General features: G+C 42.4%; 2 protein-coding genes across 3 annotated transcripts in view; one reads left to right on the plus strand and one right to left on the minus strand.

Moving 5' to 3' along the window:
• The window catches only part of PRKAR1A (protein kinase cAMP-dependent type I regulatory subunit alpha), a 6086-nt gene extending 2927 nt beyond the window's left edge, over nt 1-3159 (plus strand). Inside the window, exons 4-10 of the mRNA XM_072414018.1 lie at nt 298-359; nt 718-764; nt 968-1126; nt 1202-1262; nt 1580-1701; nt 1792-1873; nt 1961-3159. Of these exons, the coding sequence (XP_072270119.1) occupies nt 298-359; nt 718-764; nt 968-1126; nt 1202-1262; nt 1580-1701; nt 1792-1873; nt 1961-2133 (706 nt within the window). The 3' untranslated portion in view covers nt 2134-3159. The remainder of the gene's footprint in view (nt 1-297; nt 360-717; nt 765-967; nt 1127-1201; nt 1263-1579; nt 1702-1791; nt 1874-1960) is intronic.
• A 560-nt stretch (nt 3160-3719) lies between these two features.
• FAM20A (FAM20A golgi associated secretory pathway pseudokinase) overlaps nt 3720-16932 on the minus strand; it is a 17946-nt gene continuing 4733 nt past the window's right edge. For both annotated transcript variants that reach the window (XM_072414016.1, XM_072414017.1), the window contains exons 2-12: nt 16416-16831; nt 13187-13353; nt 12591-12641; nt 8019-8097; nt 7820-7912; nt 7639-7754; nt 7386-7566; nt 6453-6562; nt 5081-5162; nt 4945-5004; nt 3720-4306 (exon numbers count right to left, since the gene is read on the minus strand). In XM_072414016.1, the coding sequence (XP_072270117.1) occupies nt 4057-4306; nt 4945-5004; nt 5081-5162; nt 6453-6562; nt 7386-7566; nt 7639-7754; nt 7820-7912; nt 8019-8097; nt 12591-12641; nt 13187-13353; nt 16416-16783 (1557 nt within the window). In that variant the 5' untranslated portion in view covers nt 16784-16831 and the 3' untranslated portion in view covers nt 3720-4056. The remainder of the gene's footprint in view (nt 4307-4944; nt 5005-5080; nt 5163-6452; nt 6563-7385; nt 7567-7638; nt 7755-7819; nt 7913-8018; nt 8098-12590; nt 12642-13186; nt 13354-16415; nt 16832-16932) is intronic.

A 16932-nucleotide genomic window follows, 5' to 3' on the forward strand; every position in this document is an offset into this window, starting at 1 on the left:
GTGATGCATGCGCGCGGGGGGTGTGCGCACTGTGATGCGTGTGACCTATGTGACATGTATCACAGGAGGCAGGATTCCCTTTCAGTCTTTACTGCTGCGACATTAAAGATGGAAAGAAAGACCTCGGCAATAAACATTTATTTATATTTAATAAATAAAAGGCTTTGCTACCCTTTTGTATAATGTCATGATAGGTCCCCAGTAGAAATAACTCTGGAGTAACCTGATATTTGCTATTTATGGAATAAGAGTTATAGGAGAATTCCCTCTGTACTAATTGTCTCCTCTCCCTTCCAGTGATATCTTCGATGCCATGTTCTCCGTTACCTACATAGCTGGTGAAACTGTCATACAGCAGGGTGAGTCTGTGTTCGTATTATTCTTTCCTCATCACAAAACCTGACGTGTAGCCATTGACCATGGAATGTTCCATGACATTTTATGGGAGGACTCCCCCCAAAGGCCAATAATGTGATTGCACATTGTCTGGGGAGCATAATCCTTATGAACAATCTGTGTGTGCAAGTCTTGTGAGTGTGTGGATGATGATGATGATGATGTAGTATATATAGTCTGTGTGTAGCAGTTGTAATAATAGTGAAAATTCATTCCGTTGCATGCCATGGCACGGCTTGTGTCATATTGGGATCTTTTCTTATGATTGGCAAAAATGCTCCGGGTAGCTGACCATTGTTATGTTGTTTTTGTATTTTGCAGGAGATGAAGGCGATAATTTCTATGTGGTAGACCAGGGTGAGATGGATGTGAGTATCTGGTACCCTTCTCCATTTTGCTGATAGTGTTTCATTCTCTTCAAACTTACATGATGGTGGATTTAGGTGCAGGAGCTATTAACAGTTTGGTTGGCAATGCCAAATTCAGTAAATTGGCCCAAGCCTGGCATCACCACTGAGGAACAAATGTCTGTTCTAGTCAGTTCCACTCTGAATATAGATTTGTATTTTAGGTTTATGTTAATAACGAATGGATGACCAGCATTGGTGAGGGAGGAAGTTTCGGTGAACTGGCTCTAATCTATGGAACTCCCAGAGCTGCCACTGTGAAAGCCAAAACCAATGTCAAGTTGTGGGGAATTGACCGGGACAGTTATAGGAGGATCCTGATGGTAAATATCTACACTGTGTTAAGATAGAATTGGTTCCATTGCATTCCAAGTAACTGATCCATGCTTCCATTTCAGGGAAGCACGTTACGTAAGCGGAAGATGTACGAGGAATTCTTGAGCAAAGTCTCCATCCTAGGTAAATATTTCTCCCCATAGATAATACTTCTTCTCTTGGTATGCATGTCCTAAATGTAACAACCTGAAGCCATACAAATTCCCTTTATATTAATAGATCCAACCAACCAGCTAGAAAATCCCTACTGGGGGTTTATGAATGAGAATTCACCAGGAGTGTGATTGGTTACTCCTTATAGGTTTATAGCACACAATGCACAGCTGGTGATTGGATGGATTAGACATGACTCTTGCTATTGGCTGTTTTCTCTTGTTTATAACATGTGCTCCATAGTACATCTTGTGATTGGCTGTTCCTTATATTTGTCTTTCCTGTAGAATCTCTGGACAAGTGGGAGCGACTGACTGTGGCAGACGCTCTAGAGCCGGTTCAGTTTGAAGATGGGCAGAAGATTGTGGTGCAGGGTGAGCCTGGAGATGAGTTCTTCATAATTCTGGAGGTGAGACTTCATTAATGAATGTGCTTGCTGTCCTAACCTGGAGTGAAAAAATAATCCTTGTTGGTATATCTAATGGTGGTTTCCTTTCAGGGTACTGCTGCTGTGCTACAGCGTCGCTCTGAGAATGAGGAGTTTGTAGAAGTTGGTCGGCTGGGTCCTTCAGATTATTTTGGTAAGTTATTGTTAATATTTCTTCTGAATAGTTATGTAATATATGTTAGATGCCTTGTAATATGTCATACATTGCTCTTCTGTTCAGGTGAGATTGCCCTGCTGATGAATCGGCCCCGAGCAGCCACTGTGGTGGCCCGTGGGCCCTTGAAATGCGTGAAGTTGGATCGCCCACGCTTTGAACGGGTCCTGGGACCCTGCTCAGACATCTTGAAGAGAAACATCCAGCAGTACAACAGCTTTGTGTCACTGTCAGTCTGAATTCCTCTACAGCCGCCCTGTCCCTCCACCACTGCACTGCTTTATCTCCGCTGTCACCATCCTCCGATACACAGGGACAAAGCCCAAGACCTTTCCCTTGTCACCTGAGTGGGGAATTCTGCCTAGTCTGTAGGAAGGACTGTGCTTCTTGCAGTCACATTGCTCTTATTCATCCCCTCTAAGGGTCACTATAGCTGACTCCATAATTCTGCACGCAAAGTGCTGTGACCGCTTGTGTGACCGTGTGTGCGCGGCTCGTGTGTTGTAGTGAGAGCAGGGGATTTCTTCTTCAACACCGGGGGGTGGGGTGGGGGGGGGGGGGGGGGTGCTGGTTTCAACCTGTCTACTTTTTTGTTTTTTATGTATTGTGTAGCTTTTGTCTCATTTCTCAGATTGCACAGTGGATGAGGGGACGGCCAGCGTGCTGGATGGGTTGTCATAGAGTTGTGCAGATGATTCTGGGATTGGGCTCATTCAAGGCTTTGTGGCAGTTCTCCTTCCATTTTAGTCCACACAGCTTTTTATTATTTATCCCTTTTTGGTACAACTTTCACCTCGTGTGATTTCATATCTCTTGGACGTCAACAAGATAAAGGTGTCGGTGAATAGGAAGATGGGTGAATGGCGCAGCTGTTTTTTAGTGGCTGAATAGTTGGGTGTAGTTTCTTTTCTCCTCTCAATGTATGTCTGTGTCTTTGCTTCCAGTTTTGTATATTGCAACACAAGCCAACTTTGCTTCATAGAAAATCCAATTTCAAGGAGGCCAGTGTGACACGAAATATTGTGCTGGTTTTTTTTTTTTTTTCTTGTCTGCTGTCACCATCGATAGGAAAATACAAGCTCTCGCTGCCCTAGACAGGTACCGTTTAGTCAGATAAAGAGGACCATTTTTGTATTGTTACCTGATTCTAGAAGTCTCACTTATTGTATGTGCTGAAAGATATCTATAAATATATAAATATATATTCCTTTTCTTATAGATTTCTCCTATAAGCAGGTTCAGCAATAAAGATTATTGAATTCTTACATAGTTTGCTGCTGCCTCTTCTTGCTGACAGGGAATTGTCATTGCTTCATGCACAGTAGTGCAAGGTAAAGTATTCGATGTTCATCCATTTATCTTCTAGTAGTATTATGTGTCTCCCATGGGTGATGGATCTGCCATAGTGGTACTGCCTCCCTGTGGCTATGTGAGGAATGACATGTTCCTATTATGGGATTGTTATCAAGCATTATCTGTCATCATGGCAGTGAACCCCCCCCCCCCCCCATCCTGTTGCAATGAAGAGATGTCCCTTTTCTGAGGCTTGATATGATATGAAATATTATTTATTATGGTGGTACTTCTCCTCCCCCATGGCTATGTGAAATGTTGTTTTTTTTTTTCTTTGGACGGACACTCCCATCCCCTCCATGCGTTTTGTCCCTTTATCTCACTTTTGGATAAGTATCGGTCTTGCAATGTCTCCAGTCCATCTGTCCTGAACAAATCCTATGGAAAGTTGGTTTTGCACATTACTGAGTAGAATGTTGCTGGGGAATTTATAAAAATCTTTTGCTAATATGGAGAAGACAACCAACCATCATTGGGGGTAAACATTTCTCTGCATTGTAGTTTATTCATACTAGAAAACCATCACATTGCCTTTAGTGTGACATCATTTACCACCACAATCATGCACTGTATGAACTTAGTAAAAAGACTCTAGAATTAAAGTTTATTATAAGTGCTCTGCACATAATCTCTATTTTCCTGATAATGACAGACCAGTAATTATACTTCTACATAACTATGATAGGTTTCCACTTTCGACCATTCGTCTGGCATGTTACTGCAGTGTGCACATTTGGTTTTCGGTGTATACATATTACTGCATTTGTCAGGCCCTGGTATCTGCACACACGGTTTTCTTTGTCTAGTTCTCATTGAAGGGTTGTTGTATATTTTGGAGTGGGAATTCTGTGGTGCAGCACAGCCTCTACCCCATGTACCCGTATACACCGCCTGACCACCCTCAGAACTGTTTCCAGCCTCCTGTCTAGGGCTTGTAGATGAGGTTCTGTCAGGATCTTGCTGAGGCGATCAGAAATTAATGACTCTCTCATGATATCACTTAACCGATATTCAGGTAGAACAAGCAGGTTTAGACGCTGCCAAGTGTCGTTTTTTAGCCTAGGAGAGAAAGATGACGACAGATGATGCTTCGCCAACAGGATATTCGTCAGACTATTGGAGCATGCTTCCAATACCTAGAGACTGATTATTAGAGCAGCACATATCCCTTACAATGGCAGGATATACATACAAGGAGATAGCAAATGTGTGCTAAAAAGGCCAAAGCTGGCCATTTACCTGATAATAAGAAGTGATATCTGGTGGTGGTATATTATTATTATTATTATTAATAAAAAGGATTTATATAGTGCTAATTATTTGTGCAAGGCTGTACATTAAATAGGATATCTCACATTTCATTATGGAATAACCGTACCAAAAGTTCCTGTTTCTTGCACAGAATAAGGAAAATATGAACCCCAACATTGCTCTGTCCTGTTATCTGGCTTACTGGTCATGGTCTAGTAACTGGAGACTGCATAATCATATGAAAATTATGAAATGATCACATCATGATATCACACAGTGTGCAAAAATGAACAAATAATTTTCTAATGGGACAGATATACACTCTCTCTTTATGTAGAAAAGTGTACAAAATCGTTACAGGTCCTCTTTACAAGTAAGAGTAACTATCTGGATGGCCTAATAAGCAATGATGTCCAGTTTGGAACAGAATACTGGCAAGAACTCACATGCAGCATTGGTACAGCGGTGCCAAGATGGTCATCTCATCATGTGAATGTTGGCCAAACCTGCAATACAACATGAATGAAATAATCAGCAGAGCTAGGTCATGCACCGGCTTTGTTACTATGGAATATCACTCACCCCCTGGCGTTATCTAGGTGCAGCAGGAAGCCATCATCTCCAAACTTGGTAAATATCTCGTAGTGATGGCGATCCATATTTCCTGCAAGGAAAAACAAGAACCTTTGATTTACCAGGAATAGAATGGCATTGACCTGATCTTCCACTAATAATCACTGCACATAAAGGCTGGATCTGGAATGTCTCTGTGTTCAGAATAAAAACAGTCTGACATCACTTTGGGTGGAAATTGTTTCTATATAGCAAATAATACCTAACAATCACGATATGTATGTTGCCGATTCTGTGTAATGAAATAATTAATTGAATGAGCTAGTTAGTGAATCATTTGTTCTGTGATAATCCAAGCCCCTATTTAAGGAAGGAAGGCAGTAAATGTCCATGCTGTTACAGTGCAATGGCTCAGTCCATACATTGATCAGAAGAACAACCCACTTGTTTGATTGGAGATGGAAAAACATAAAAAAAAGAGCAGAAAAAAAACAGCTACTCAGCTAAAATCATCTCAAATTATATAAAATGGCAACTGAAACCTGAGAAAGGTGGAAGAAAATGACACTACCATTGGAATGGATGGAAGAGTCAGCCGATGATCAGGAAGAGGAAATAAGTGTAAAGTTCCCTGGTCAGACAACTAAATAATTCAGTGATTGAAAGGAAAATCTGGAACCTTCTCAGTTTATAGTGAATGTTTGAGTGAATGCACACAATGCTATTATACTGAACAGCCTGATATTTAATTTTCTTCACTTTCTGTAAAGAAAGAACACAACTTCAATGATTTTTTTTTTCATGTACTGGAATATGTAGAGTTCTCAATGCATTTGTGTGTATGGAAATAAAAGCTATGAGAAGAATTTCTAGCTTTCTTTGGTAAACACACAACTGTATATTGGCTTGGATGTGACAAAATGTACAGGTTGCGCCTTCACTGTCTCTGTAAATGATCTTACAGGTTGGTTCTGTACCGTTATACATTATATATATTCTGTTCTTGGCTCAAATGTGTATGATGGAGGTTGTTCATCATTGGACTAAAATATATATATATATATATATATATATATATATATATATATATATATATATATATATATATATATATATAGACTCATTAGTGTTTTTCTTCGATGGATTTAGCCATAAAATTTATAAACTACCCAAGAGGGAAAAGTTTGCCTGCAGTATCTGTGATCACCACACTGCTATACTATGGACTAGATGTGATGTAACCCATCCATCCATAATTTTCCTTGCACAGGACTCTGAAGATAACCATGTGGTCCAAGCCACCTATAACAGAAATATTGCTGTATTTAGATCCAAGTGTAAATGTGAATAGGAGACAGATTGCAGTGCTGCATCACCTTACCTATCAAAAAGTCAAAGATGGCCATGTCAATCACATTGAGGAGTCTTTGAGGGTTGTTGTAAGGTGGTAGCTGTTTGATGGAGTCGCAGTATGCCAGATTTATTTCCCATCTAACAAAACATATTCATGCTGGTCAGTAATACAAATGTGGACGTAATAATAGGCATAAACTAAGTCTTACCCAGTGCACATCATCTTCTGCCAGCAATAACTCCCAAACTGTGGTAATTAAATAGTCTGCATATTGGATGTATCTTGCCACAAGGTGGCACCACACACATGAAGATCATAGGGAAGTGGGATCATTGCCATCAGATGATGATTTGTCAGCACTTTTCTGAATTGCTCAATGGATTTGATTACCCCATCCAGATGTTTTCTCTACACGTCAGTGGAAAATTGGCTACTGACATTATTTTTTCCGGGCTCCCAAAAAACAACAAATTCCACAAAGTCTTGTGGTGCCAGAAAATGAGACGTTACCTAAGAAATCCATATGCTGCTTTCCGGGTGCTGCAGCCCTGCTCTATGCATTACTATTTCATATAGGGGGTTGCTGTAATTGGCTGGTTTTAGAAATCTTATAACCTGATTGGTCACTTTTATACAAACCAGAATCTCAAGATTGTAAGTGTGTGCACAGGCAACAAAGAGTTAAATGTCTTTTCACTTTGCTGCAACATCTGTGAAGCACTGGGATCAGTAAGTGAGGATGGTGGGATATGTCACATCTGGGCACAGTCACTTCAGAAACAGAGCGAGCCAAAAGCTAAGGTTCACACCAATAGTAACTTTGCACCCAGGAGGACCACAGAGAACTGGTATGGTCCCCGGTGTTATCCATGAGGGTTGCTTGGAACCTATGGGACTCTGTGTCCATATAATCCTGGCAGGACCCCTTTTTAGTTGGCTTCATGGCAGAATGCTACTTACTCTTCCTTCCCGGTAAAGGTGTAGGAGCGGATCCAGGGATTTGGCACAGACAAACGTGGCGCCAGAGACAGAGAAGGCAGAAATGTAGAAAGCGATCCCTCCAACATATGTGGATTCCCACAGACTGCATACTCAGTCTTACACATGTATAAACACTTGGCAAAGAAGCACACGTTGTTTGCTGAGAAAAGAAAAACACAAATGACCCCAATGACCTTGAAAAAGACAATAAAGTCCAATATTAACTTAGTACCTGGAGAGACAAAGAAGACGCTCTCTAAGTCCGTATTGGTGGTGGCCTCCAGAATGTCTCTGCTCACATTGACGAGTCGTCCAGCAACTGGAGGAACTCTTCTGAAGTCTAGAATCCTGCAAACAGAAAATAAGATGAGGAAGCCAGTAAACATGAGAGAGAAAGTTCCTTTAGGACTTACCGGTCCAGATGGAAGGCTGCTATCTCAGCATTATGACGCTGGTAATCCACAAAATAAAAGAAATCTTCTGGTGTTTGTTCATCTCTCCTCTGCCTTGCGATTGAAAAGAACACAAAAGCTAGTATTTCAGAGCGTCACTGCATATTCATTAGATGTTAAAGTTATGGACAGGTACAATTTTGTAACCTGACTTGTATACCTCATTGGCTTAAACATGGCTTTCCCAAAATCCTGAAACCGCAAAACCAACTTCAGATGAGTGCCACTTGGTTTCACAACTACAAAATAAAATTAAAAATTTCAAATGCTAAAGCTGCCCATGACAATCAGATTGTACAATACCTTACCCATACTATGTATTGTGAGAGCCAAACACAACAATCAATTAAATTCACAACTAATTAGCCCTTCCCTTGAACTGCATCGTGGTGAATAGATTCGTAAAATCAGATTTTAATATGTCAAGCTGACCTCACACAATATTCAGCATCATAAAATAAAACTAATATAAACAACTCTATGTATGGAGCATAATCCTTGTTAAACAGATGGGAGAGCCATGTGCTACCTTACCAGACAGGAGAATTGTATACAAGGGTTTGATCCGTCATAACATTAGGTTGGAGGAAATCTAGGCACAGTCTACAATACAGGACAGGAGATTTATGTATGGTGTATGGTCACAGTGTACAACACCGGACGGGCTCTTTACACAGTGTATGATCCTTCTTATCAGACTGTAACAATCATATCACGTGTATGATCCTTCTTATCAGACTGTAACAATCATATCACAGTGTACAACAGCAGACTGGGGCTCTTTACACAGTGTATGATCCTGCTCATTGCTCTTTCTCTGGTATTGGCAGAAAGCAGTGGAATTCGGTACATAAATCCTTTGACTCTTTTTGGTTTTATTATACTAATGTAAGGCACCTAGGTCACCTATTGCATGTCTGATAGCAATGTGCAGCTAATCTGCATGGAAGTAATGGAAATCCTCCTCAGTCACATATTCATACTTTAGTTTAGTTTCCCACCTGAACATTTGTACACAAAATTCTCAATGGATTCACAACGGATCCACTGGAAGTCTATATGTAGAATATATTAGTGTTTATAAATCCTGATTCAAATGATATGAAACCAAATGTTTTGGGCATCATGGTAGTATACACCTGTCCCCATAGAACTTCCAAATTCTCCCATGCAACTCCACAATTTGTAGCATGCATTCCACAGCTGTGCATGTGCAGGCTGACAAACCAATGACATCACTTCCCATTTCCACCTTTGCTATGAGGGGAGAAAGGGTCTCGTTTAATCTCCTACATGATATCGGTCATACAAAGATGTCGGTTCCTTCACACTACCTTCCAGTGTCTTCCTGTAAAAGTCTGTGTTGCTATTTCTGAGCACTTTAATGGTTTTGCATATCAAAGGTTAGTGTAAAAATATAGATTGTGTTCATGTTTTGACCATATAGTGCATCCTTTCATCTGGTACGAGTATTGCTGTTGTTGGGTAAGAGGAAGGAAGTATAAAATATTTATTCCAGATGAGAGAATGCAATCACCCTGAATGCTGTATTCTTACCCATATCCACATGGAGCATGTCTGGCAACCAGCATCCTAATTATGGGAGAAAGTCCATAGGGCTCCCAGGAGGTTCTGCCCAGTTAGGAAACAATGTTCGTGGTTTTTGCTTTAACAGGCAAACTAGTATGCCACTTGTGCTCCCGAGGTCAGGGGATTAGGCAGTTATAGTTATTGGTCAGACAATCCAAGAATCAATTAGGTGGATGCCCGCTTTTCATGAGCTGCAGCCCGTTTCTGCCACCACATGTTGTACCAGCTCAGGGAGGCCCGAGCCTTGAATCATTACTCATTACCCATTCTCTCTGGCTCAGATTTTTTGCTAATAGATCCTTTTGCAAGGTCGTTTAAGTAAGCAAGAAGCAGAGGAAGAGGCTTTCATTTTAACAAGGAAATGAATGAGTTAATAGAAGATGGTGGAAATTGACTAACAATAAACTCTGTCTTAATAATCAGCTGGGCAAGTTGTACTCCCTTAAAGAAGAGGTTGCAGCTCTCCGAATGGCTCCACCATTAGTAGACTGGCTAGGCATTTGACTGTGCCAATGAAAGATGTATTTTTCAGAGAGTTTGTGAGATAATCTTGATCTGCACAGCCAGCAGGGGGCGCCAGCAGTGATGACAGCTGCAGCCATTACTGCCTGGATTCCCAATGTGGGCGCAGTGAGCAGACTACTGTGTGCGTGGATCAAATAATCACTGGCTTACAAGCGGATGTCGGCAAAAGATTTTGTAGTTGTTGATAAGTGGCAACAGAGGCCTTGGTTATGGTGCAAAAAGAACTTTGTATAATAGGAAACATTTGTTGAGCAGAAAGTTTTATTAGACACACTGAAGCCTTTTTAGAAGAAAGGGGACTTTTCCAATCAATCCTACAAGTATTACTACCACTAATATCAATCCTGAGGGAAAGTGACTACGTATACATCATCTGGATGACCGATATGATGAACATAGTTTGCTATGGGTAATCTTGTAGTTCTGTTAGCTTCTGCAAGTATTTGGTTGGCTCATCAGTTGGGAAATGATCAACGTGACCCCATCTCACTGAAAAAGGTCTGTAGAACTGCTAGACAAAAATCTGGTATTGAATCTAAAAACCGCTAGGTGTCCCCGGACATAATCATCAAGTGACGGTCAAGTGGGTTGGTTGGAATATGAGGGGAGATCCCAAAGATGGATCCCGGTGGCAACAAGAGAATCAGTGTGGTGGTGGACATCAAATCTTCTCCGTCACATCCAGATATTTACCCTCCTATGTGTATATTCACTACAGATACCAGACAGAAAGGCTGGAAACCCATTGCCAAAGGGGTTTGTGTGCATGATAGGTGGAGATTCAACACCCAGCATGTACAATATCCCAGAACTCGGTGAGCCTGGCCCAGATGACAATAATTCCTCTTATCTGAGGGCAGAATGTCCTACTGCATATAGACAACAGGCTGGCAATGATGTACATCCACTTACACCGATCCATGTCATCATATTAAGATTAGAGTCAAGGAAGAACCTTCTTTTCTCAAAAACCGTACCATAGAATCCTCAAAACCAGTGCCATAGAATCAGCTGGTGGACAGACCGGGTTTCCATTCATGAACGGCAATGAAGCCGAAAGTCTTCTGTGTTATAGATTGTGTGATGCCGGAGATATATACCCCCCTCTAACACGGCAGGGGAGTGGATCTTTTACACCATCAATGAAACTTTATATTGGCCAACATATTTGCCCCAGTTTCAATAATAATCCAGTATTGTCAGATGCAGACGTTTCAGAAATATTGTACCATACTGGCTGCGGAGTGCTAGGTTTGCTTCCCATTCACCAATATGGGAGAGCCAAGTGCCCCATCCGAGCCTAATAAGTAAAGAAAGCTCTGAGGCAGCCATTGCCACACTTGTCAGTCCAATTAGGGAGAATTGAATTTAATGACATTACATTGAAAGCAAAGATCCAAGAATTCCCTTAGCCTAGAGCTCCTCCAGGAAGGCCTTAATTAACATCTAGGTGTAATCACAAACCGCAGATGGAATGATCACCGGTGATTCAAAAAATATCTTGGAGCATGCAATGGACTCCTAAAAAAGCTTCCCGAATGTGACTTGTCTGTAATTGTTCTAATAGAGGGGGTATCAATGTTCAGCCGATCCCCCCTTAGTGGCATTCCATCTGATAGACAGGTCTCAGAAATAAAAGGGAACCCAAACAGGATTTCATGGAAGACCTTGGAGGAGTTTATCCCCAAAAGCCCAGTAACCCTTATTAACCTGGGGGGCGTCCTCTAGATGGGGGACCAACCAATCCTAGCAAATCCTTTGTGTTCTGGGGAGATTTGTGCTCATTTGTCTGAGCAGCTACTCCATATTCTCTCTACATGAACATTCTGTACAAACCTTCATTAATTACTACGAGTTCCGTTTTTCTGCAATTCCCTTTCTTTCTTATGCGAGTTGCTCCCCCATTCTATAAAGTTGTACAATTACCTCACATTATTTTCCTTTGCATGGTCCCCCCCCCCCCCCCCCCCTGGGTACTGAGTCCATCTGGCCGAAGTCAGACACATCTGGCACAGGCAGGCCCAACAGATTCTAGGCAGAGTACCTGACCATAAGGCAAAGAACTCCCCAAGACTTCAGGGCTAGCTAATAAAGGTATAATAGCATAATATTATAGTAATATAAATAACATAATAGCATCCTCCATCATAAAGTGGCACACCGCTACCACACCAGTGACATGTGCTCCGTGCATAACACACTGGTACTAGCCACAGCTAATGCAGAATGAAGGCGATGTGCTAAATCAGCAACGTGACTGTACACATAAATCAAAGAGCGTTCAGCACTCCCAGTGATTTTAGGGTACCCCTAGTTTGCCACTCCAGGGGGACAAGGCTCAGCGAGAATCGACCCGCTCTCTAGACCTGATGGCCAGACCAAGGGGTCCCCGCTCCAACCAGCCCCATGCCTCTCTATGGTGGGCGTTAGCCAGAAGAATTGGCACAGTGTGGCCCCTTACAGAGCTTCCAAGCAGTCCGTCCTAGCAGGGGTACTAGTGCACTGCATTCTGCCCAGGAATACGGCGCCATCCACCCCGAGCACTGGAAGGATTAGGTACTACACTTTATCTGTATGCTGACATTTCTATGTTACCACAACCGGACTTCTCACTCACTCTGGCTGCAGTCACATTCTCCATTCAGAGCCTTCTCATCAGCACTGTAATCTGCAAAATAAGGGAGAGCGTCACAAGAAACTGCTATAGTGTCATCCCCATCCTCCCTCTTCAGTATAGCCGGATCCTGCCAGAAACTTGTAATGACACAATGACTGGGGAGACAGCACAGGAACTTTGTATCTTTATGTGCAGAACATTGCACCCTCCCATCCCCCCCTACAGATACATATTGTATATTCTGCAGATTATTCCATCACTGACCCCTCTAGAGATCTGCAGAGCCTGACAGATACATATTGTATATTCTGCAGATTATTCCATCACTGACCCCTCTAGAGATCTGCAGAACATTTATCTGTTCCCTAATGTGCATATTGACCACCTCTGCAGCATATTGCACCATGTGAGGTGTGTGCAGGGAAATAGTGATTGTTGGTTTGCTGAAGATTTGGCAGACGTATAATTATAGGAGAAGTGTTAATGTGTAAATTGCAGTGTCTGATCCACATAATATGGATGTAGCCGGATCTGATATGTGTGACGTACAGTCTGTCTGTATTCATGGCAGAAAGAGGATGTCAGTCTTTTTGTACCTGCACCTATGATGGTCACATTACTCATGTCACGGAGGAGCTGGGCCACCGCTGAGCTATGCCGCGGGTAGAGTGCCTCCTTATTGATACCCACATGGAACTGCAACCAAGATGTGTGGGCCTCGGAGTCGGTGAGGTTACGATCGCTGTCCTTTGTCCTCCGTCGTCTGTATATAAAAGATATAAAGGCAGTGATGAGGCACAGAAACAATATTACAATGACTTACTAAATGTTTAGCACAAGTGCAGACTGCACTGCCTGACACACAGCCAGCCTCTAGGGGAAGTTTGTGTGGGCTATATGAGATACGAAAATATTGCCTGACACAGAGCTTTCCTGTACAGGCCATGGCAGTCTCATTATTTAGGGTCAGGGCTTCTATGGACACACAAGGGTAAGAACAAAGCTTAGCAAACATCAGGTGTGAGCCCCTTCACTTCTATCCCCCCTCCCTCTATGATTGTTTAATGGTCAGAACAGGTTACCCTTACACCTTTATTACACCATAACCCTTACACCTTTATTACACCATAATATACCTATTCCTGCCATACCCCGTATATTCTGCATTCCTCTATCAGACAAAGTACAAGCTGCCCCTCACCCTTCTCTTCTGATTGTCCAGTGCACCCTGACCTAACTCCTCAATTGTGTCAGATCACGCTGTCCTCATAGCAAACTGCCCCTCGTCCTCCCTGCAAACTGCCCCTCAACCCCCATAACATGCCCTCCTCATTTCTTTGTATCAGATTGGGGGTTATATTCTTATCAGGGCTGACCATGGTCTGGGTGTCCCCCCAAAGTTCTGTACGGATCACAGTTAGCGTTGTCACCCTTCTGGTATAAAGTAAAGAAACAACCAGCAATGTCCTGCGGAAATCCCACAGCCAGCCCAATGCAGGAACCAAATACGCGTTATGATTACACTGAAACCCCAAATACCCCCAATCACAGTTAGGTCCCCATCTTACACCCAAATACCCTGCACAGGGAAACCCTGTACAATGATACAAACCCTAAAACCCCAACACACAACAAGCCCCAAATCCTGAACAAAGCCCTGGATACTCTCTACAAGCCAGTTGTGGCCCCTCTGCCCAAATACCCCTCTCCTGGGGCAGTACCATCCTGCCAATAAACCCAATAGGCCCAATGTTTACATGACAAGCATGACTGACTGGCTCCGTGCTCACCAATCCCTCATCTATAGCATCACAATGATAATCCTGACAGAACAGATACCGAGAATTACACCCAGGGTACATGACAAGAGAAGTAGTACTGTGCAGAGTCCATACATACAGAGAACAGATACCGAGAATTACACCCAGGGTACATGACAAGAGAAGTAGTACTGTGCAGAGTCCATACATACAGAGAACAGATACTGAGAATTACACCCAGGGTACAGGACAAGAGAAGTAGTACTGTGCAGAGTCCATACATACAGAGAACAGATACTGAGAATTACACCCAGGGTACAGGACAAGAGAAGTAGTACTGTGCTGTAGTGGACTGCACTGCAACAAGTGGTTTATGCTATATGTTGGATTTTCCAAGCTTTTCTTTTATGAAAGACATTAGGGAACTTTTGTTCTCATTAGAGGATTTCCTTTTCCTGTGGATTTTCCCATCACTTTGGAGACTGACAGACAACAATTCCATTTGTCCGGGCCAATACTGGAAGACGGAGCGTTTTGTGGAAAGAGGAACTCCTGGAACTCCTCCATTGTAGTCAGTATAGGGTCCAATGATTGTATCGCTCAGTAACACTTTCATTACTGCAGAGGCATTGCTGTAAATGAAGAGTTAATCCAGAACAATGATGAGTTTCCCAGAATGCCAAAATATGTTCTTCTGGCATGGACAGCAGAGGAGCGCTGGCCTCCGCCTGTATTCCACATATTTGTATCATGAGTGTTCTGACAAAAACCATCGCCGCTCCACCCATGACCAGTAGGGCCTAAAGATTACTGTAAAAAATGCACCAAGATGAGTGAGACTCCCTATTGTGTCAGCAGAGGAGGTCTAGGGACACTGACTATTGTACAGGACTGGGAAGGGGTGCGGGGACACTGACTATTGTACAGGACTGGAAGGGGTGCGGGGACACTGACTATTGTACAGGACTGGGAAGGGGTGCGGGGACACTGACTATTTTGTACAGGACCGGTAAGGGTGGAGTTACACAGAATGACATGGGACCACACAGGGTCACAGAGATTTGGACTTTCATGGGACGCAGTCGTTTGGTGTTTGTAGAAGTTCAGAGTACACAGAGTTTTGTAACTGAATCTAGATGGAGGAGACATCTCTGTGTCTGATGTTATCAGTAGAAAAGTTTAGCTTTGCCAAGTAGCCATATTACCACTGGCGGGAGCACAAGGTGGGGCAGAATGTTAAAGAATTGGGGGATGGGTGTACAAGGATCTGTAAGGATTGTAGCGTAATAAAAAGAGATATTATATTCATGTGATGATCCTGTGACTTGTCATTTATATATCTCAGTATAGGGATAGTGTCGGGGATTATCACTGGTGAATATATTCACATTTATTATTCATTGTCATTGGAGATTTATTAGGGTTACGGTGCTAGTAGGGAAGCTCTTGTGGTTTTTAGGTTTTATTCTAGAAATGACAATGGCCACAATTGCAGTAATATTATATAATAAATGAATATTGGAATGCAATAATCAAATGATTACTACAAGTAATGCTGATAAAACTAGAAACAATGGTGACGCCGTCATTGAGGTCTTTTTAAAACACAAAGTGAGATTGGTAATACTAGAAATACAAATATTTATATATATCATAAATCTAAATTATAATAAAGTCCTTTTACACAATACATTTATAATCCACCAATGCCTAATGTGTGTGCCAACATAAAAATATTCTGCACTTTGGGGACTCTGTTTATAAAGCAGTGAATTAGACATTCACCCAACATTGTCTGGTGGACAATTAAATACTGCCATTGGAAACACATGGACCTGGAAGAATCTCCATAAGGGAATGTCTGATGAATGTTTGATTCACCGCTTTATAAACTGACCCCTTTATGTTTTGAAAACTAAATGTCAAAATCCAAATGCAAGCGTTTCTAAATCCATATTTGAACCAGTCCAAAAGGCGAACATGTGTTAATATATAAACTGTAAGCAAGCTAGAAATCATTTCTTAGTAGCAATATGAAAATGGATTCAGGTGTTATTGCTCTTACCTGTTGAGGTTGGCGACTCTCTTGCGATAGTTGTGGATTACTTCTTTGGGGTTCAGCAGCAGGTCCTGGTTTGGGGATTTGGGTTCTGGTGCCCGGTACAGGGGGTGTGAGAAGAGCTGCTGTAATTTGGAGCTTGTAGTTGTTGCTGCAGCTTCTGAAGTATTGAGGACTGTTGGCCCTGATGTTCCTTGTGCAGTATTGGGGACTGTGGGCTCTATGGCTGGTACTGTGCTGCTCTTAGTTTGGCAGTCACAATCCCGAACAAATCTGCTTTGAATTTCTGGCCACAAATGGAAGTAAAAGTCAGCTGCCAGTATGGCAAAAAATGCCAGGAGTAAGAGGAGTCGGTCCCTGCGGAGCAGCAACATAGGAATGTAGAATGGCTCAGAAGCTGGAGGAAACCGTGAGAAAGGGACCTGGAAGGCAGAATGGAGACAGGTCAAAGAGGTGAGGTATACCTATGTACTTGGGGGGGGGCGGTCAGGGAGGTGAAGTATACCTATGTACTGGGGGGGGG

Source organism: Pyxicephalus adspersus, chromosome 6 (assembly GCF_032062135.1).
Source record: "Pyxicephalus adspersus chromosome 6, UCB_Pads_2.0, whole genome shotgun sequence".
NCBI classification, from domain to species: Eukaryota; Metazoa; Chordata; class Amphibia; order Anura; family Pyxicephalidae; genus Pyxicephalus; species Pyxicephalus adspersus.